General features: G+C 42.3%; 1 protein-coding gene across 4 annotated transcripts in view; it reads left to right on the plus strand.

The window, feature by feature from the left end:
• Positions 1-1,977: 1,977 nt before the first annotated feature.
• Positions 1,978-22,703, plus strand: part of nr5a2 (nuclear receptor subfamily 5, group A, member 2) — a 258,604-nt gene continuing 237,878 nt past the window's right edge. For 2 of the 4 annotated variants that reach the window (XM_085982425.1, XM_085982427.1), the window contains exons 1-4: positions 6,647-6,819; positions 11,634-11,752; positions 12,750-12,891; positions 17,958-18,604. In XM_085982425.1, the coding sequence (XP_085838551.1) occupies positions 6,744-6,819; positions 11,634-11,752; positions 12,750-12,891; positions 17,958-18,604 (984 nt within the window). In that variant the 5' untranslated portion in view covers positions 6,647-6,743. Of the gene's footprint in view, positions 2,364-6,646; positions 6,820-11,083; positions 11,236-11,633; positions 11,753-12,749; positions 12,892-17,957; positions 18,605-22,703 lie in introns of those variants that run through there. The other 2 variants (XM_085982428.1, XM_085982426.1) reach the window with 2 other exon arrangements.

The following is a 22,703-nucleotide window of genomic DNA, read 5'->3' on the forward strand; positions in this document are numbered from 1 at the left end:
TTCGGGGCTAAGGTCAGAAAGCACCTCTTTGTCCAGAGTGATCAATACCTGGAATAATCTTCTGGGTAGGAGAGTAGAGACAAAAAAAACTCTGGAATCATTCAAGAGCCAATTGGATGTTATATTGGGGAGGCCATCACTTCCTATTTAACATAAAAACAGAAAATGCTGGAAATACTCAGCAGGTCAGGCAGCATCTGCGGAGAGAGAAACAGAGTTAACATCGACCTGAAACGTTAACTCTGTTTCTCGATGACCTGAAACGTTAACTCTGTTTCTCGCTGACCTGAAACGTTTACTCTATTTCTCTCTCCACAGATGCTGCCTGACCTGCTGAGTATTTCCAGCATTTTCTGTTTCTATTTCAGATTTCCAGCATCCGCAGTATTTTGCTTTTGTACTTCCTATTTAAGGTTAGGCTGGGCAGGTTGAATTATCTCCCTCGTATATATTTATTTTTATGAAGGTAACCGGGACAAATACCGACAGAGCTAATTGAATATGCTATGCGTTGTCTCTGAGCTGCTGGGACCAGGGAAATGTCATGCCAAGGAGTCCTAACTGCCTCAGATATATAATATAGGATGTAAGAATAGTTGGGTGTTAAGGATGTGGGGCAGGGAAAAACATTGCAGAAGCATTTCTCAGGCAAGAATGGGTTGTATATGTCCTGTGGAAGATATGGGCTCGATAGGATGTTTTTCTTATGTGCTTAGGCAACCCAAAGTGTTTTAACCAATCTTAGCATTTGAATTGTGCGTACTCATGCAGCTCCCTTGCACTGTTGGGCTCAGCAACTCCCAAAGTCACTTTTCCTAATGTTGTCATCAACGCTCACCATTTCAACATACATATTCAGAAAGAAATACCCAATGGAAATAAGTACTGAAACAAAAATGTATGATTACGTTAATAACTGTGTGTAGCTGTTTGAATGTAAACAATATTGAAACAAACAGAACAAAACAAAATGTATGGTAAAGTTAGCCGTGATTCTTTGTAACATGCTTGATTTTTAAAGGTTAGCAACATTTTCTCTTTGCAGAACAATAATGGAATTGTACTTGTCATTTAATGTATAACTAAGCCTTAGTGAATGAGTATGGGATGATCGATTAGGCTGGAGCTGAGTCAATGCCTGGGAATATTTCCAGTCCACAGTACTTAGCATTTGAAATGAGCAATTCTTTTCTTTCCTCTTCCCCCTGCCCAATATGTGCAGATAAATGCAAGTTGTTGTTATAATGTTCTCCCCTTTCTCAAATCTTCGAACAACATCAATAATTTCCCAAAGAGGGCAAGAGAATAACAACCTTCTCCCAGGGCTTTGCCAATACTAAGTACTAGGAGGCATCCTCGGGAACACTAGTTGGCTGCCTTGCTCTATCGCTCTCGTCCCTCCACTCAATAACTCCCCTGATGGCTGAAATTAGAAACAAGGGCGAATTGATGTACCACGCCATAGAACGCCAACATGCCGACCCGTCACACTGCGGATCCCCTTCATTTCTATGTAAGTGTTTTCTACAACCCTAGTTAGTTACCCCAGTGGAACCTATCTGTCTTATTTTATTATTGCCTTCCAGTTGAAAAAATGAACAGGTAATCATAAAAATAACGTACCCAAAATGTCTAATCATTTTTTTGAAAACTGCATTATTGCAAGGTAAGTATTAAAGTGACCAGCACTGATCAGCAGAAGAGTGTTTAAACTAATGAAAATATCTACAGCCTACAGTTCACTGGCTGAAGTGCTAGTGACACGAAAACATCGAGTCACAAGGCCTACATTTACAGATGCCCGACTGCGGTTAGGTCAGGTACTTGTCCACTGAATGTGATCTCTTGACCCTCTCTCAGCACCTAAAACTCTTCTATTGAGCCGGAGGCCTGCAACATCTCTCACTCCTGCTCTTCTAGTTAATCATTTTTCTGCCATTATCTGAACAGCGTTCTTATCTCTCTTGCTTGTCAGTTTATAACAGGCCCTTCTTATCAACCTGCGCCGCATCATGTGCCCATGCTGGGCCTGTAGCAGTGCTCCAATGTTCCACCCTTCTGGCTAAAGCCCAGCCTGTAATGGCGCGCACGGTTTACTGCAGGTCACTGATAGCAGAAGCAGATCAGAGTCCGGCCAGGCACATGCATTGCATCCTCCCCAAATCTTGAATGAGATTTTCAATTCAGTTTCTGCGAAGGTTACTACGGCACGTTCTCATCCAAGGTCGACAAAGTTTACAAGCCGCACCTGTGCCAGTTGATGTTGTATGCTGCACATTCAAGGGCGTCAGATTGGCAACCAATAATGTCCAGTGGCCCTTCCTCCGGCATCACACAGGCGTCCATAAACCAAAGAACTGTTGGTAAGTGGGACTTCATTTATTGCACGTTCCGATTCAGACTGAGAGGGATCTAGAAATCTGACAGGACTCGAGTATGTTACAGGTAAGGTGGACCTCACACACATCCGCTGTGTGCTGGGGAAACGGGGATAAATGGGTCACAATAATGGGAAACTTCAACAGTCCGGTAGCAATCCGTGTGGGCATGCCTCCTCAGACTGGTAGTTACTTGGGACTTTAACTAAAGAAATCTGGCGCGCAAAGGGTAAAGGCAATTTATTTCTGTCGGCGGCTTCTGGTTATTTAAATCCTCTGCTCTCTTGATATGTTTTACTGTGTTGTCTCATCTTCATTATTCTGCCACTGCACTCGATTCATTTAGAAATGGACAGGTGCGTGTCCTTTAGTTCTACCGAGAGAAAACGCGTATTAAAATATTTGGAGCGTAGAGGCCGATAGGATTCAGTTGTAAGATTTAATGTGAATGGAGAAATATTATATCCCTATATAAGGCTGAGTGAAGTGTTACCTCCCGTCTCCCGGAAACACTGAAGATGTTTCAAATGACCTGAGTAGACATGTCAACGGTCTTACTGTGTCCGATGATGAGACCAGACACGTTGTGAGGGGGGTTGTTTCGGTGCCAATGACGCGCGGTAATCGGGCGCCTCATTGCTTGAGATCTGCCCAGCTCCACCGGGGTTGCGCCAGTCGCTGCCTCTGCCAAGCGCTCCGTTACCTGACTCCAGCCCGGGGCGAAGGCTTTGCGGATCAGCAGCGACCGCTGTCTCGCTGTTGGCCGCTGATCCCGGGAAACTGCAGCGCACTCGCGATCGGATTACTTCTAACTGGTCCCGTAGAAGTGAATATTTACATGTTGGCGAAGGACAGCCCTGGCTTTTCGTGTTCGAGAACGCTTGGGCGGTGCCAGAAAGTTCACTCGGGGTAGACTACTTTAAAATTTTAATTCAAGACTATACACCTTCCCGGGTTTAACTATGTGCAGTGCTCCGAGAATACAAAGTACACTGGAAGAGTTGGTAATAGGCAGGGAAGTACATAACTATTGATGTGTTACATTGCACATCTGCACCTTAAAGAGTATTAGTAAACATCAAACATTCAAACATAGGCGCCTTCCACTGAATGCCCCGTGTGTGTCTTTTACACACTTCCAACATGTTCCCTTTGAGTTGGGGATTTATTTTAATTTTATTTTCTTGTGCTAAAAACGAAATTAGTCACAAATCGTCCATCGCTTATTGGCAAGTGTGCCTGGCGATTTTACCCGGTGGGGTAGAGTGTTCAATGCCGGAACACATCTCAGGCCCGTGATCCCAGCAGTAGAACCGTTGTATCCCGCCACACCGTGCTCAGGGCAGGCTTGAAATTGGTTCGGCCTGTTTTCACTTTTTCAAAAGTAAAGGAGACAAATATCAATTGCAAAGGCGCCTGGGCGTTGTGTGTATGTGAGGGAAGTAAATACTAAATCAGCAAATGGTAGGAAAATCAAGAAAAAGGACATTCAGAAAACACAAATTAAAAATAAACCGAGATTGCTATCTGTTCCCGCACGTGTCGTCCTGTCGATAGTGCCATAGCTCTATTAAAACAATGATTGAGCACTGCCAGGGAGCAAGGGTGATCACTGTATTATGCAACTATCTTTGTGGAAGTGTTGATGGTTTATTAATGGGTGCACGGATGGGCTGATCGACAGGCAGATAGTCTGATAGACGGTTGACAGATAGTCTGATAGACGGTTGACAGATAGCCTGATAGACGAATAACAGATAACTGTAGAAGTTGCATGGCTTACCAGTGTCGTAATGACACAGACTTGTACTGCAATATATTTAAATACGGAAAATGTAGCATCTTGATCGAGTTAAGGCTGGGCTTTCTTTAAATAGCTGTTATCACCTAATTGCTGTCCAGTGCCTTGTATTGGTAATGTATTTTTATTATTTAGATATATTTATCAAGCCGAGAGAAAAGAGCTGATAAGCAAATAAAAAATATTGGCCGTGTCAGCCTAGGAGAGAGGCGAGCAGATAACAATAATTACATTTCGCCCTGTTTTATTCTTGGCTCTGCTAGATTTGTTGGCAGATTCCCGAGAGTTGGCCGGATAGATAGAGAGAGAGACCTTTCCAAGTATGTGAGCTGTCAGGAGCCGAGGAAAGAATAGCCCTGCAGTATTAATGACCGTCTCTTTTCAAAGGGACAATGCGAGCTTAATATGGGCCACCTCGCTCCGGCTAGTGTTACATTTGCAGCGGAGCTCGCAGACAGCGCATATGAGATTGTTTGGTCGGAACATATGTGAGAGTTTGTTGAACTCCCGTCAAATGACAGGAATCTCTCATAATCAACAGATCAAAGATGAATATTACAGGTTGATTCTACAGCCAGGTGCAGTCTCCTAGAACTTTCAAACGGAGCTTTTGGCGAAAAATTGTTCCCCGCCTGTTTATTAATGTGCAGCCATGTTTAACTGGCGAGTGTTGTAACATTCAACGGATAAAGGTGGGATATGTGACTGCTTCTCACTGTAACTTTCACCTCGACTTGTCGCATCTCCACTCTCACCAATCAGCCGCCTCCGGTAAGAAGGGAAATCTGCCCTACTAAGTTAATTGAGCCAATGGGATTTTTTTTAATCTGCTGTATTCAACAATTAGTCGAAAATTTGAGGAACAACATGTGAACGTGTGAAAGTTGCAGCATCGAATACATTGTGCGGCGGGATGGTCTAATCAGAAACAGACAGTTTCTATAAACAGTTTCATATGACAGCGCTCAAATTGTACTGTACTTGAGGAAGTCAGGAACACGGTGCTAGGTGAAGACTTGCGTGTCCCCTGAGGTTGATTGTATTAGGGTTACACAGAGCCGGGTTAGGATATTGAAACGGGCGGTACCAAACTGTCTCAATGGAATAGCAATTGGCTTTTTCGCAATTTTTCCCTCTCTGAAAATCCAACTCAAAAGTTTCTACGGATTGATTAAAACCGGCACCAGCAAAGCTGACGGAGACAGTTGACATTTGGGTTGTATTTATATGCGGAATCGGATTATAGAAATAAAAACACAATTATAACAGAACGTTATATTTATGCCCAACTTACACCAGAAATACTTCAAAAATATTCCGTTATTTCCCACCCTTTTATGACTGGCATAACATTATGAAACTTACGCTTTATATTGAATTAGCGAAATTAATGTTTCTGCAAAAACAAACTCTTAGGACATAAAAACAATCTGTCAGATTTAAGGTGTTGTACGGTCACACGTTTTATGGTCTATATTTGCAACTAACCCTGTTTTAACATCCATGTAACGAACTGTGTAGATGTCGTTTTAGAAATATCGGGATGCAGAGGCTGTCTTTTGGTTCATTAATGATATAATAACACGGCTAGGTGCTTTGGAAATAGCAGGTACAAATCTTTGAGCGGAAAAAAAAACTGCTTATTGAGCCAACCGGTTTATGAAACGATTCCCTTTCCCTGCCCACCCACCGCCCCAACTTCATAAGGTGTTCTTCCACTGGAGTCGGTTTCACGCTGATGTCCCGCCAGGGTCTGGGATCACACATCTTGGAACGGTGCTGCCAACACGAATCTCTCAAATCCGCGCTTAACTATCCTGTGCTTGTGAACTGCGTGAATCCCACTTGATGTCAAGCGTCTTTCAGGACTGTACTTGCTGATGTGTATAGTTTCTTAAAACTTTCTGAATGAATTTATGTTGATTCATGTCATATATGGAATAATTTTTTTAAATCTGTGAATTTTGTCAAGTCCCATATATACAAAAGGATGTCAAATTGGATTGTGATACTGTTTACAGTACAGGTACAGGAAGGGCCAATAAGGATATTATTGTGATTTGATTTTCTTACTCCTTATTCCTGGAGGAATGTTGATTTTCTCCAGGGGGGAGGGTAGAGGAGGTGCTCCCGGCTCCAAGTGTTTTCTCATTGGCTCACTTGACCTGATGCTGTGTCTGGCTGAAGACCCTATTGGGCGGCGGGCTCCGAGTCACTTGTAATCAAGGCCGGGAAAGCGCGGGTGAGGAGGAAGCGAAAGAGTCCAACTTCACAGAAGCCCTCAATGCATTAGATCCTCACACTAGAATTAGCCCGTGTCAGTCTGATCCGGGGGAGGGGGGACACGATGAGTCCCGACTGTTACTACAATACACGCTAACAACAACAAAAACACACACACACACACACACACACTCGCTCTCTGCTCGGTCAGTTGGGTTCGAGCTCATCCGCAAGTCAAGCCAAGCCAACCTCTTGTTCCTATCGCGCTGTGTGTCTCTCCCCGTTCAGGTCCTCGACTACTGGACGGAGCGTCGCCCCACAGCCAGCCCGGGAGTAGTGCCATGCTACCCAAAGCCGAGGCAGAATCCATTGCTATTGCTAGGTCGCATGGGGATCGGATGCCGGAAACTATGCACGGTAAGAGAGCTGCGTTTTGTACTGGTCAATTGATCGATTTAACAAACCGGTAAATGCGTTCATCTGAGGACACGGTGGGGGGGGGGGGGGGTGCATCCAGTACTGTAACTAACCCATGCTAGGAGGAATATGCGGACAGTTCGCTCATGTGTTGAAGAATTAAAGTGGACAGTTGATGTTGTTTGCGTGCTCTCCTCTGCCTTGCGAATCTGAATGCTAATAAGATGTAGAAAGACTTGTTTCTGTAAAAGGTGCTCAGAAATCCAGCTCTGTTAAAAGAAGAGACTTAACTGGTGTGACATTGGAAACACACAGTCCGAAGTTGCTGACAGATAGTCGTTGCGCTGCTATGGATGTAATTTCACGTGAACCCGCAGCGCCCTTTACAAACTGTCAATTTCACAGATTAAAAGTTAATTTCTCTTTTTTCTATGTGAGTGGAGTTGATTTGTGTTAAAACGGAACTACCGGGGGGAGACGCGTCGGGCTGATTTCAGTTTAAGACTCAGGTTTGGTTTATAAAAGAGAGATGCCGCCGCTTTCAATCAGGAGATGCAGAAGACTGAAGTCAGTTTCCAGTGTTTGGCGGCGAAATACTTGAAACTTGGGGAGCTGGCTGATAGTTCAGTTTGCCGAGAAGGAATAACACTTGGATAACCAATTTCGCAACAAAAAAAAGCGGAAGTAACTCTGTGTAGTTACAAGGAGGCTCAAACGTCGCTTTGTCAAACGCGTCACTGTTCACGGTGAAATAAACCACACGAATGAATATAATCGCACCAAACATTGGCATCTGAAAGAATTGGCTTTCTGCTAGTAGTTTCGGCTTTAAAAATCCCCTCAACCGACCAGACCAATAGCACGTAGACCCACAAATCAGGGCACAAGTGTCCTCCTATAGACACTCTTCCCCTGGTGCTTCTGAAAGAAAAAAATTGAGAATTCGATATTAATTTGACATGAAATGCGCTTTGACAAGACAGGGAGACTTGTTACTGCTTCTGGTTATTTTTTTGATATCTGGATAACTTAAAACTAAAAGACAAGGCGCGCTTCGTTTCCTTGTTCCCAGGGCTGAGATACCTGTGCGAAAATCATTTGACTCTCTTAATCACAGCACAACATATAATTGGAAACAGCTCGGTTCGCTGGCTATCCAAGTTTACAGGCAATTGTCCCTGCGGGTCAGATCTTGCGTGTAGAAATGACTGGGATTGACGGGAAATGAATGGCCCCACTCGCCAAACAACCGAGTACTCGGTGAGGTGAACGGGACACTTGGAGTGGCTGCATTGTGAACCAAATTGGGCCTCCATATGAGAATACATAACTTCAACGAGCGTTCAGTTAGCAAAAGTAACGAGGAGAGGAGAAACGTGCGGGCTTGGTGCGTACGGTTACAAGTATGCGGCGACATCATTTATTTATTTATATTTTACCTTCCCCTCCCAAAACTTGCTTTCTCTTCACGCTCGCCAGTGATGTGTTGACATGTTTCAACACTGTGTGTTTGGATTATCTTGACTAGTAATAATAGCAACAGAACACCGTCATTCTTGTCACAACTTAAGGAAATCTTCACTTGTCCCTTTTACTAATGTTTCCGTTTCATCTATTTCAAGGAGGGACCAGAGCAGTTTCGGGTATTTTATGTGTTCTTCAGCCCCATCACACAGATCATCAAATTGTTACTGACTTCCTCTTGCAGTCGCTGTATACTGGGTTTCAGTTGTACTTTAAACATTTGGAGTCGACGAATCCAACTCGTTGAATTCCATTGAATAGTGAAACTGCAAAGGTCAGGTGTCTGCTTTACAAAGCTCACCAGATGTTCAGCCTACTTTTACCCAGTGCTAAGTGTTTACAAAACACCTGTTTGGCGGGACGCTCGTGCGCATGTGTGCTATTCCAACCACTTTAATTCAGAATATTACAATAAGCATATAAATAACGAGGCCCAGAAATAGGCCCGCTCACAAGCTTCTGGAAATAGCCGAGGCAACAACAGGAGGTTTATCTGCTTGTAAAACGGAGCGCCGCCGCGCTGAATTTCAACCAAGTCGGTCACTTGTACTTAAACATTAAATTGGAAGTCGGTGGGCAAGAAATTCGGGCGAAGCGCAAAACGGGCGGTCGATTCGCTATCGCCCTTTTTCTGCTACCTCGCAAGTCCAATTTATACAATCCCCCCACCCCCCTCACCAGAGGAAGAATTGCTCGGTGAGACTGAAGCGGCTTGGTGAACACTCATACATATATTATAATAATAATAGCTTAAATGGTCAGTCTAAGCAGATGGGAGGTGCCATTTAATAAGACACACAATCCGTCGCTTTATTCATATTTCGACGTCCTCAGATCTCTCAAGTCCAGCGGCAGTTTTTTTGAAGTTACTCCCAGAAATGCGCGCGATGTTAACATTTCACCTTTCAAAAAACTTTTTAAAGAATGTGAACTTTTAAACCGTCAACACTGCCCGGAGCCGAAGGAAAGGATTAGACCGTTTGCCACCGAATATTTCAGTAATTACAGAGAGCATCGAAATACTTTCATCTGTATTAACGTTTCACACCTCAGACCCATGACACACGCATATATGGGTGTACACACATATTTCCAACCATTATTCGGTAAAATGATTTGCAGATATATTTGGGGAAAGGTTACTGAAATGAGGGACGTCTCTCTCCCAATAGTCAGCTTCCCATCAATAACAAAATTCAGCATCAACCAGTTGCTCAGTTTAGGGGACTCGTGCTGATTATGAAGGAAGGCGTCAGTAAATAAAAAATCCAGCAAGGTTTAAATATATTTGGAAAGAAAATGTGTCTTGATGAAACCACGACAACTATTTTTATAATGGAGGCAGTGCCCTTTTTATTGCATGATGATCTGCGCATTGAATTAACGCTTATAAAATGCTTCAGATACGAGATACAATGGGAGATTTTAAATTTAATGTGAACAAGATCTATTTTATGGACCGTGACTTCTCTTTCGAATCCAGCGAGCTTCCTCTAGTTGTATTTATAAATTATCCAGTGCCCTGATCTGACAATGAACTAAATTCCAGACACTCTTTGGCACTGCAGCCAAGCAAGTAGACCCAGAGGACAGATAGCAGTATTTCCCCCGCCAGGACGCCTCTTTGAGAGATTTCTTGCTCTAGTTTTGTGGCCGATGTAATTCTGTTAGACTTTTGGCTGCTTTTTTCTGGAGGGCCCGTAAAGGTGAGGTTCTGGCAGTTTATAATGACGAGCCTTAAAGGTGAGGTTCTGGCAGCTTGTGATGACGGCCTTAAAGGTGAGGTTCTGGCAGCTTATAATGATGGCCTTAAAGGTGAGGTTCTGGCAGCTTGTAATGATGGCCTTAAAGGTGAGGTTCTGGCAGTTTATAACGACTGTACTTAAAGGTGAGGTTCTGGCAGCTTATAATGACGAGCCTTAAAGGTGAGGTTCTGGCAGTTTATAATGATGGCCTTAAAGGTGAGGTTCTGGCAGTTTATAATGATGGGCCTTAAAAGTGAGGTTCTGGCAGCTTATAATGACGGGCCTTAAAGGTGAGGTTCTGGCAGCTTATAATGACGGGCCTTAAAGGTGAGGTTCTGGCTAGTTTAAAGAAATTGTGCGCCAAAATCAGAGGTCAGTTACTAAATGTCATGTAATCCAATATGAGAATTACCACAGCGCTGCTCACATTACTCCCAAGGCCAGTCGCATGGTGAAAAATGCACAGATTTCGCTGTTTGGGGTTTTCAACTTTCATTCTAAAAACAGGACTCCCGCTTGGCAAAACTGCCTGCTGAGTCTGTGAGTTACTTTTCAACACTAAAGAATTTGTGGGGATATAAAGTCGGACGCCCCGCAGGAATTAGTGAGAATTTATCTCCCGCATCAAGTGGTGTCGATTTCTGTACGTTGTGACCAATCAATCATTTTTTTTATAAAGTGTGGAGGATCGTTTCAAAGGTGCGAAGTCAAAATTGAAAATTCTCGTTTGCAATCAAGTGGGATCCGTTCGGTTTACTTTAGTCAAGCCGAGTCTCGGTTACCGAGCGCCACAGGTACAGAAAGCGCAGCTCTTCATTCTGGAACCCTTTTTTCTGAAAGTCGTAAAAAAAAGCCCTCCTTGTCCTGTACATGGTACAGGTCTGCAGTGAATTCTACAAGGAAAGGCAAAAACTCATTGAGCAGCTGTCTGAATTTCTATAATGATCTCGTCCCCATAAAGTTTTCTTTCAAAAGTTATTTACATTTTATTGCAGTCACCTATTCGCTGACGCCAAGCACCTAAGTCAGTCTGAGCGCAGAGAACCACACTGCTTGCCCGAATTTGAATTCTTGAAAGTGGCCTGAAATTGACGAGCTTAGTGTTGAAAAAAAGGACACAGCAGTTTTTATCAGTCAGTTTCACAAGGTGCGTTACCATTACATGCACGTTTTGTTTTTTCTACGCCTGCTTTCTATAACTAAAACTGTATTATGATTCCAGCTCTTGTTACGTGATGGTCATTAACCCTTTTTTTAATGGTCATGACACCCCCTCAGCTTGAGCAGAATAAAGTATCCCCCACCTCCCATCCTATCCCCCTTCCCCTTTACTCCCATCATTTTGGCTGTTATTAGATACTCCGAAGTTCTTAAGTGTCTTGAGGGAAAGGAATAAACCGCGTGTCCATCCCCCCCGATCGATGGATGGTGTATTCATGGCGGAACTGATTTACACCCCGGCGCGCTGTAATTACAATTGACTTGGGGTTTTTTCTCCACACAAAATGCTGTCTGAAGAAGTGCCGTTGTGTTCTCGCTCCGCAGCCACCCAGTTTAAGATGATGGAGTATGCCTACGACGAAGACCTGGACGAGCTGTGCCCCGTTTGCGGCGACAAGGTCTCGGGATATCACTACGGGCTCCTCACCTGTGAGAGCTGCAAGGTTTGTGGCGCCGGCTCGACTCGGTCTGTACCTCCCTTGTCCTTGGTGACGTGTCTTTCTTTTTTCCTCCCATGATTTTTTAATCAATTTTAACACACTTTTAGCCCAAACTTCGTTCTCCCTTTTGCAAGTTTCAAGAATTTGCTCTCCCGCCCCCACTTTCACAGGTGGAAAGGTTTGTGGTATTTTATTCCAGTATCCTTTCGGCCGCTTATGTCCTGATTTAGGAGCCGCGGGGGGGGGACATCTCGATAAGACAGGGGGGCTTCCCAGCACGGCCCATGCCACCCGCTCACACCATCCCCCGTAATATGTAGTCGATCCGACTCTGGTGGAAGTGCGGAAGCTCGGCAGATTTCAATCCGGTTGAACACGAGAGAGCGGAATTTAAAGAAATTATTCTCAGTTTCCCCCCGAAATAAAAGGGACGACATCTGCTTTGAGCGGACAGTTATGTTTATGCTTCTATTCGCAAACGGTGAGAGAAAGTCAGGGACAAACTTCTAGCCCGTTGCCAGAATATTTATCCATCGGTTTTATTGTTATTGCTGCTTTATTGGACATCCTGACTACAACTTGGAATTAAAGAGCATCTTCCTGCTGACTTCCTCGGGCGCATTTTAACGCCCATCTAACGCCAGTCTATTACTCTGCACTCCCCGAGCTGAGCGTTCTTACCGTCTCACACTCAAACCTTGCTCAAATGAGTTCCGTTTGTTTTAGAAATCAGACAGAGTTCTTTGGTATAACAACAGAAAACGCTGGAAAAACTCAGCAGGCCAGGCAACATCCGTGGAGAGGGAAATAGAGTCAACGTTTCAGGTCGAAACCCTTCTTCGGGTTTCGATTTGTTTAAATGACAGGGGTACCTCGGCGGGTGGGATTTTCGGGTTGGTGTGCGCTTTATTTAACAAGTCGTCGCAGTGAAAGAATGAAGTTTGTTTGTGCGGGTCCCACACAGAAATGTGACCTTTCTCACTCCCTCTCTTAAAAAAAGGGTTTCTTCAAACGCACAGTTCAAAATAACAAAAGGTACACGTGTATAGAAAACCAGACCTGCCCGATCGACAAGACCCAGAGGAAAAGGTGTCCCTACTGCCGCTTCCAGAAATGCCTGAACGTCGGGATGAAGTTGGAAGGTAAGGAGCAATTTCAGAAGCAACCAGACTGTGCTCTGCCCTTGGCTTCATGGGTTTAGGAAGGGTCGGAGTGCTTTAACCTACCGAGACATGGGAAGCTACCATATCGGTCACAGAATAAGGTTTCAAAAAGCAATCCGGGTAAAATGTATCTACTGAAATCCAATATGGAGACAGTTATCATTTAATTTCATTCTAAATTTTAATAATACGCGTTATTGCTCGAAAGCATGGAGTATCGTAGCCTCATCGCCGAAAACATAAGACTTTCGATTATATTTGAAAGAATCTATTGTGGAGTTAAATTGTTTGAGCAGACGTGTACCATATGCAAGGGAGTTGGTTTGTCAGAATTACATATATATAGAGAGAGTTCGCTTATTTTACTTGTGCCAACATTGAAATCCGCAGTGAGCGGTTTAATATCTCCCGCCTCCCTGAAAGGTCGAGGTGTTTGGTTTATGCTCATACAGTATAAATCAAATCTAGCAAGTCACTCATAGCAAGGAGCCCCTTTCATTAAAGCGAATTTAAAGGAACTCCAAGGGACTTTGTATTTTGTCTGATGTGTCGGTTGGATTTGACACGTTGACATTGAAGTTGCCCAGGAACCGAAAAGCAATTCAAAAAGCAACTAAAAGTGTTTTTAAAACACCAAATTAGCATATTATCCGATTTAAAGAAATCTAAACTAGATTTGCAAATTGCTTGTTCAATGTTCTCCTTGACACCACCAAATTAATGACTATATATATTGTATATATATATGGTGGTGTCAAGGAGAAAATTGAATGTACACACGCACGATCTTCACGATACACACCTATTTTTATATATATATAATATATTATAGTGTGTACGTCAAAGATCATTAGTTGAAAATAATTGCTGTGAAGTATTGCTGATGTTAGGGCTATTGCGCAGTCGTTATCTATGCCATTCTAGGGCCTATCTTGCGATATTCTTTGCTTGGTCAGAATCCTTTATAAACTGTTAGATGGTGTGGAGGCTGACCATTTATCTATTTGCATGCTGACTGTGAATGTCACAATCCAGTTCCTGAATTCTGGCTTGCTGACGATTGTGCACAAGTCAGCTCCTGGCCGAACTTAAGCAATTAAATTGTTCATTTCTGAATTTAGATCCTGCACCGTCCAATATTATCTAATGCCATAGCGACAATGGATTCAGGGGCATATATACTTAACAAATATTTCAACTGGTACCGACCTCTGAAAACGTTATTTAATCCTTATATAATGGAATTGATAAAGTGTGCTTATGCATTTTACCTTTATAATTTGTAATTAATCCAATATCAATGAATAATATCTCGGCTCCCAGCTTATCCCTGCTGCGTTTCCTCAGAATGTTCGAGTACTGGCAGTGTTGGGTCCTTTTAATTACCTTTTTTCTGCTGATTTTTAGCTGTTGATTTTTCTCCCTTCACCTCCCCTTCTCTCCTCAAGGACATGCCTCCTTGCTGGGGAACGGTTCCATGGCTGACAGTCACCTTCTGTCACCTTGCCCAAACGGCTATTATTCAAGCGTGTGCTTTTACGGCCAGAGCCAGTCAATTGCAGAGAACATCTCGGCTGAGCCTGATCCTACCCCACCTGATGTCCAGACTCGTGCACTTCCAGCAGGGGCTGCTGGATAGGGACCTAGAGCAGGAAGCCCAGCCCGTTTTCCCTTCCAAGGCTTCCCACTCCCTGATTGCTAAGCTAGGGGTGCTGAAGCCAATTGTATCGACCCCACCACTGGGTGCGATAAACCAGGGATCGAATCTGGGACCTGCCTGATCTGTTCAATAGAGGAGCTCTAGGCCATCGAGAGAGAGAGCTCTATTACTTTCCTTTGGAAACAGTACTTGGCGTGCTGAGAACTGTTTTTGAAGAGTGTAAAATGACTTACCAACACCCAAAGAACATGTGAGAATCTAAAGTTGCAAGGCCCACAGAACTGAAAGAGAATTGATTTTGACACAGTTGATTTTTGAATATTAATTAGAGCCAATAATTACTTAAATTATATTTCTAAACTGTAATTTGCCAATCAGAATCAGACTATGAATCATCCTTGCACCAAAAAACGAATAGAAACTGAATTCCATTCTAGTCAACTCTCCTAAATGGATTCTGAAAACAAATATGAGGACCCCTTATCAGGACTCACTCAAAATCATCCCACATCACTTACACATCACCTTTCATCACTATGTGAAGTCTTGGCACCCTACCTCATCCTTGGTCACTCTATGTCCCCATATCTTTCTATGTCTTGTCACATCACTGTATATCACTCCAGGCCATTCTATTCTGCTCCCTGCTATCCCCTTTCTTTCTGCATCAATTTAACATCACGCCCTCCCATACTATTCCATCCCATCCTACATTACACCATGTGGTGCCAATTCCTCAGGTCTCTATGTGTTCATGTACATTTTCTCTGTTCAGTAATTCTAGTGAAGCCATAAATACAGTCTTCCTAAGGTTTCTAATTTTGCTAGAAATTACAAAGTGAGAAAATTTTCACATACATTTATGTTGTCATTGCATATAATGGACTGAAGAATTTTTAACCCAGTGTACATCACTTTATGTCTCCTTATCTTTATACATCATTTTAATTTGATCATCATTCCTCATCACTCTGCATTACGTCTTTGCATTATACATCACTTGATTCTGCTATGTCACTCCTTATCCCTCTACAATTTTCTACATCACTCCGTACAACTGCATGCTACTCTACCTCACTCACATGACTATGCCACGTTACAACTCTACTTCACTCCACAATCCTCCACTTCATTCCATATCAACATGCACCATTTGACATCAATCCATGTAACTTCACCTTAGTGCGTGTTACCCTTAAGGATTTAAGGAATCTGGAATGAGATTCAGGGACACATCTGGAGTCATTTGTAGTTGCACTTCATCATCACCTTTAAATGGTCACTTGTACCTCAACCTTGTCAGGAAATTACCTGTAAATTTTCGGTTCCAATGTAACACATTTCTTGTGTAGTTTGATGGTTTGATCATAAGTAAATAAATGGGAAAGACTCTCAAAACCATTTTTCAAAATAATTCTTCTGTAAATGGTCAAAATTAATAGATTTAAAGAAAAACAAAAAAAAACGTTAAGGACTATTCCTGAGAGGTTTTTGTTTTTCAGAATCTCATGCAATCTGAATTGTGTGAAGCTCATATTACGTTACCATACTGTCATGTCCTGTTGCATGAATACATGTTCTGGATTTCAAGACAGCCTTTGAAATGGCTCTGAATCAGCATTTCCATGTCACAGTGCGTGGTGCTCCCAGGAGTAGCATGTCTATTACTCTGGAATGACGGCATTTTTAAACCGTTTTTCCATTGGTACTTGTGGTCTGGAGATGAATCAGTCCCATGCTCAGCCCTGAATGAAAAATTACTCCAATCTCTCCTTCAATAGTTGTAGTCAAATTTTACATTTAGACTTGACCGCTGCAAGATTCTGAGCTGTTTTTATGATAAATATGTATTGATAGTCAATAACAAATGAACAAACTATTATCGGCACATAAATGCAAGCACTTGACCAGGTTTCGTGAAGCCAAGAATGTTTTCCCAAGAGAACTCACAATTAGTTACTGGTCTGCATTCTACCATGTAGGTTCGAACCTCTAATTGTCAAAAGTTCTTATAATGGATATACATGGCCTGTAATAAATTTTTAATCTGGCACTAATCCCTAAGATAAAAAGCTCCAATTGTAACCTCAAGTGTAAGTCTCAGCAGTCTCAACATGTCATGTAGCTGTCAGTGGTTCCTGTTTTTCTTTAGTCACCAATAGATGAAACTGGCTCAGTGAGAATATCTCAGTAGCCGTTAGATCTGTTCAGTGGTGACAGACACTACTGTGACAGAGACCATTAAAATGACTCCCAAGGCATCTGTTGAATTGGATTTGTTTTAATTATTTTTTAATTCCAGAGATATTAGAAGACATAACAGTGACACCGGGGCTCTCAATGAGCTTGTTCTTTTTCACATGGGAAATATTATAATGGTGCTTTACTAATGCATGGCTACTGTATAACACCGTTCAGGCAAAAAGAAGGAGGAAAGGAGGAGGCAGAAATACAGATGCAATGCAGTGTAAAGAGCTGAAAATGGGCCTCTTTAATGACAAGAAGTCAAGCAGAGAATTAGAAAATGTGGTGCATTGAACCAGAGGCAACTTAGAAGGTTTGAAAGTAACGCCTGATTAAGGGAATTTCAGAAGAGTGCAATCACTGTAATAATACCTCTTTATTTAAAAGTAATTTTCTTTGCAAAAGCACCAATTAAATGCATGTAATGTAAGGATAATCCCTGTTTTCAGACATATACTGTAGTTTTTGTAATGTATGAAACAATACTCTGATAATTGAATTGATTTCTAAAGAAGAGGCCTTTGACATTAGCAGGGCTTTTTACAGAACCTGGTCATACTACAGACTTGTTCTTCATTTACATGCACAGCATACGTCAATGTTCTCTTGTGTCAATGTATCCCTTACTGCCATTATTGAACATAAAGGTTGTTTTCCTCAGTGAAGATTATTCAGTCAATATAGAGCAGAATTGTAGAGTAATATTTTAGTACCTGCAAACACGCTAATGTACAGTTACACGTGTGTGTCTGATCTGCTGGTTTGAAAGGCTTGCTTCTGTCAGATGAATGTAAACTGACCTGAAGCATACTCTTGTGCACACATTTTCTGTGGAATAAAGATCTCTATTTCAACAAGAAATAACAATCAGCACATAAAGTATAATGGTATAAAGGTATTAACTTCACATGCTTTACATTTAAAATTTATGGGATGCACAAAACATAACCTTCTAACAAATGTTCTTGAACTAAGTAGGTTTTGCGTGCACAATATTTATTTCCTTATTTCTTCAATATTTTAGGGAGATAATATTTGAGAAACAATTCAAAACAATTTGAATTTTTATACAATGAATATACATGTTCTTGTTTGTGCATCACTTAATGTACTGATTTTTAATAAACTATGTATTCCACAGCTGTAAGAGCTGATCGCATGCGTGGAGGTCGGAACAAGTTTGGGCCAATGTACAAGAGGGACAGAGCTCTGAAACAGCAGAAGAAAGCTCTGATACGAGCAAATGGACTTAAACTAGAAGCCATGACTCAGGTGATGCAGACAATGCCGACAGACCTGACGATATCTTCTGCTATCCAAAACATCCACTCAGCCTCCAAAGGCCTACCTCTAAACCATCCTGCCTTGCCACCAACAGACTATGACCGAAGCCCATTCGTAACATCTCCAATTAGCATGGCAATGCCAACACATGGCAGTCTGCAAGGCTATCAGACCTATAGTCCTTATCCAAGTCGTACCATCAAGTCAGAATATCCAGACCCCTATACTAGCTCCCCAGAATCTCTAATGGGCTACTCTTATATGGACACCTACCCGACCAGCTCTCCATCTAGTATCCCGCATCTTATAGTGGAACTCTTGAAGTGTGAACCAGATGAACCCCAGGTGCAGGCCAAGATCCTGGCCTACCTACAGCAAGAACAGGCCAGCAGGGGAAAACATGAAAAGCTCAACACTTTTGGGCTTATGTGTAAGATGGCAGATCAGACCCTTTTCTCCATTGTTGAGTGGGCTCGAAGCAGCATATTCTTCAGAGAACTTAAGGTATGACTATAATTTTGTATTGTAATTATATTTCAATGCGGTTGAGAGAAATACTTATCCATTCTGTGTCTTAATGGTTGAAGTTTGTTTCAGATATTTAAAAGAGCATTCCCAAAAATAATAGTCCCAATGTCCCATTAATTTGCTATCTATTTAACATTTTAAAATAGATAGCTACTTAATACAATGGAGTAGACTTGCATCTGTACCACTTGGGTGAGAATTGTCGCCCGGTTGGAGTGTAAGGGGGGAAAATCGGCACGGGGAGAATTGCACACAGGTTACAGAATCTGTCTGATTTTCCTTCCATTCCTTTAAATGGAGGGAAAATTGAGCAGGATCCATCATAGGTGTGTAGTTCTCCCCATCTGATTTCCTGTTCGGCACAGCGCCCAGGGCAATACTTTATACCCAGGTGGTACAGACGGAAATCTACCCCAGTGTGTTTCTGGGATTTAAAATCTTTCCTGATCAAAATCTGAACTGTGCATTGTTAATATATCACCCGCCTCAATCCTGTGGCACTAATTTCCCACTGTAGGATCCGTATCATTACATGCACTATCAGGTATATTTTGAACCCTAAGCTAATTTAGCAACAAATTGGGCATAAATTTCAATCAGTGTTCCTTGGTTTATAGTCGCATCTACCTTTTTCACTAAGTTCATCAAAGGGAGGAAAATGTATCCCTGTGCATTTTATATCTTATCCTCTATCAGATTCTGATCATATTAGAAGTGGATTTTGGTTAAGTTTACAAGTTAAATTCCATCCGTTCAAATTGCATAAGTGAAATTAGGAGCCAATGTACCTTTGATAATCAGAAATCTGTGTTCGTTTTAAAAATAATGGATATGGCTTTTATGCACATATAAGAAAATGTTTTCAAATTAGGGCATGCATTTGAAAAAGACCTTCTCGAAATGGCTGCCAGTGTATTTTGTACGTAATTTATCATGATGGTTTCCAACTGCAGAACTCTGAAAAGTTTATAGTTCTGGCTATTTTAAGTTATTCATGTTATTCATGACTAGAGCAAGTTTTTTTGCAGCTCAGTGATTTTTTATCACTTAGCTGCACTTAAAAACTGGCATTTCACTGTCTTCACATTTTTAATACAAAATTGTAGTATGTGGGCAAGTCGCTCTGTGTGTGGGAAATGTTGAATTTAGCATGTCATGGAACTTATGATCATTCACTCAATTCATTGCCCATGACTCAAACCTAACTACAAAAGGAATATTATTCGGTTAGCAGCAAAAAGTCGACGTAGAGTTTTCAGATCAAGGTTGCAGCATTAAATAGCTGCCACGAATGAGTGGAATTAGTGAAAAAATTGGTTGCAGATCCTTTTCAGACTAGAGTGTGCACAAGCAGTGTTCATAAGGAGTGTGTACATTTATAAGTTAACGATTGAGACTTTCTAACGACCCTCTTAGTAGCAAACATAATGGGGTCGATTTTGACTTTCTGCAATAGTGCAAAACAGATGATAGTGAGTCAGCGGCCCATTTTACATCACTGCCGATTTTTATTTCTGTTGACTTCAAAGGAAATTGGACTGCCGACTCGCTATCACCCGTTTTACACTAGCGCGCAAAACCCAGATCTATCCCTATGTGTATAACACAGTGCACATAAGGAACGTGTATCAGCAGCTATTGCGTGTATTCTGGTAATTGAGAGCAGGGCACCAGTAATTCCAGCCTGCAACAGATTTTTTTTTGTTTGTTTTTTTTGTTTGCTGGCATGGCGATGAGAGCAATTTTTCAAAGTTCTTTCCCATTAAACGTCCCTCCCCTAAAGAGGTCAGCCCTGGCTCGGTGGGTAGCATTCTCGCCTCTGAGCCAGCAGCTCGTGGGTTGAAGTCCCACTCCAGGGACTCGAGCACATAATGCTAGGCTGACATTTCAGTGCAGTACTGAGGAAGTGCTGCACTGTCGGAGGTTCCATCTTTCGGATGAGGTTAAACCGAGGTCCTATCGGTCCTCTCAGGTAGACGTAAATGATCCCTTCTCCTAATTGAGGCAGGACTCCAGCTATCTGAATTCAGGGGTAGTGTTAGTCTTCAGTGGAACTGTGGCCTCACCGCCCCCCACCCCCCCCACCGCTCCTCCCCCTCCGCTCACTAATTCCAGATTTAAATATAAATACAGCTCCCTTACCACCAGAAACAGGGAAATTGCAGCGGTGGAGAATATGACAATTGCTGGTGGGTGCTGGGCCTTTCTGTGAGCCCACCAGAGCATTGCCCCTCATTTATCTAACCCAATATATCGTCATTTTGTTGTGAAGGAAATTGTGCAGTGAAGAGCATTCGAACCAACTGGAACTTTCATTCCCTTTCCCAGCCAGAAATTAAAAAAATGGATGATAATCCACACCAAAGCCTGAAAAAAATCTGCAAATGGGGGAAAAACCTTCTTAGGGAGGACGGATGTCACTCCTTTCCCCTTCCCCCAACATGCACGCTATACTACCAGGGAATTTGGAGCAATTGGGATCCATTTTGGTATCTGGCTTACATCGGGTGGGTGGGGCAACTGTTCCACCTGCACGATGGCCTAATCAAGTTTCACAGTGGGCCCAGATTTAAGGGGAACAGGCAAGCTGCCAGCACTAATTGTGCTGTTTGTTCGTAGACAGCTGGGAGGGCAGGAAATTCAGCCGGGCATAGACTCACATGAGCCTGCAGCAGCACATTGAAGGGAATGACTGAAAAAAAATCAAAAGGCTGGGTGGCAAGAGAGCAGCAGATTTAAGTGGCAAAACTTAAGGAAGCTTTTAAGATTTAAAAGTTCCAAAAACAATGGAGAAAAGGTAATTTGCAAACCTGCTGCAGTTTTATCCAACTGAAGCTTAAGTAGTGCTGCAAATGGCTGCCTTCCAACCTGTACCGCCCATGGTTTGTGGGCAGGTTGAGGAAACAATGGTGGCAGCGCTGATTGACACCAAAATTGCTTCGGGGTCCTAACTGCATCATTTAACCCTGATTTAAATATGTTAACAAGGCTGTTTCTGGCAGGCGTGCTGATTGCCTAAATGGTTAAATCCAGCGGTAAGTTGGCGATTTGTTTTTAAATTTTTATCCTGCTTCTGCCCCTTTTACACCTAAAAACAGGCAGTTGCAAGACAAAAATCAGCCTTGTTTCCTCCCCCTTCCTCACTTCTGGCTACTAGATCATTCTCTCGGATCATTAGATAAGTCTGATGGATGGCCATTTAGCAAGCAATGTATAAAAACCATCTATCTATATATGTATATTTGAGATACCCTCAGTGCCAACATCTCTCTGCTGTCACCCATCCCTTCAAGTTTTGTCCAGTAACTAACTCCAGCCTGCCAAAGAAAGGAAATCACAGTTTACCAAGGGTGTTATATATGCACCGAATTTGGCGAGATTTTAGTCATTGTGTGCTAAAGGATTTTTCCACATTGTCATGTTTCAACCTAATTGAGATTCAGGAGTTAATTCTGTTTAATAGATGTAAAATTAAAAAGATGATACCATAGAATATATTTCTGAACACAACCAGAAACTTTTTTTCTGTCAGAGAGGGGAAAATACCAGGGTAGTCATGTCTCAGTGTTATTGTGAAACAAAGTCTAAGTTAATATTCCAGTATTCTTCTGAATTGCTTACCATGGAGACCGCTTAACAGAAACACCTCATTCTGGTCCCAATGGGTTGTTCCTGTTAAGAGGTCCCTACTGTGACCAGTTCGAGGAATATTAGAATACTAACTCAGACTTTGTTTCACAATAAAAATGGGATTGTTTGTGTTCAGGATTGCTTGCTCAGTTTAAATCCCCATGCACCTTACAGAATGTGATTTAAAAGCTGGATAATGGATTGCTGTTTTATCCCATTCCTTCTACTCCAGCGTCGGAGGCCAATCTTTTAGCCACTGAAATCATTATTTCAGAATCAGTTTGCTTGGCTACTCCTCTCCCCATCTTAACAATGCTCCTACAAGCATATCTCTTCACCCTCAGTCTGCCACCTTAAACTCCTTGGAGTAGATTTTGACTTTGCGTAATAATGTAAAATGGGCGATAGTGAGTCGGCAGTCCGTTTTACGTTACTCCCCATTTTT

This window comes from Somniosus microcephalus, chromosome 3, assembly GCF_052327205.1.
Source record: "Somniosus microcephalus isolate GS21.2 chromosome 3, FLI_Smic_1.0, whole genome shotgun sequence".
Classification (NCBI taxonomy): Eukaryota; Metazoa; Chordata; class Chondrichthyes; order Squaliformes; family Somniosidae; genus Somniosus; species Somniosus microcephalus.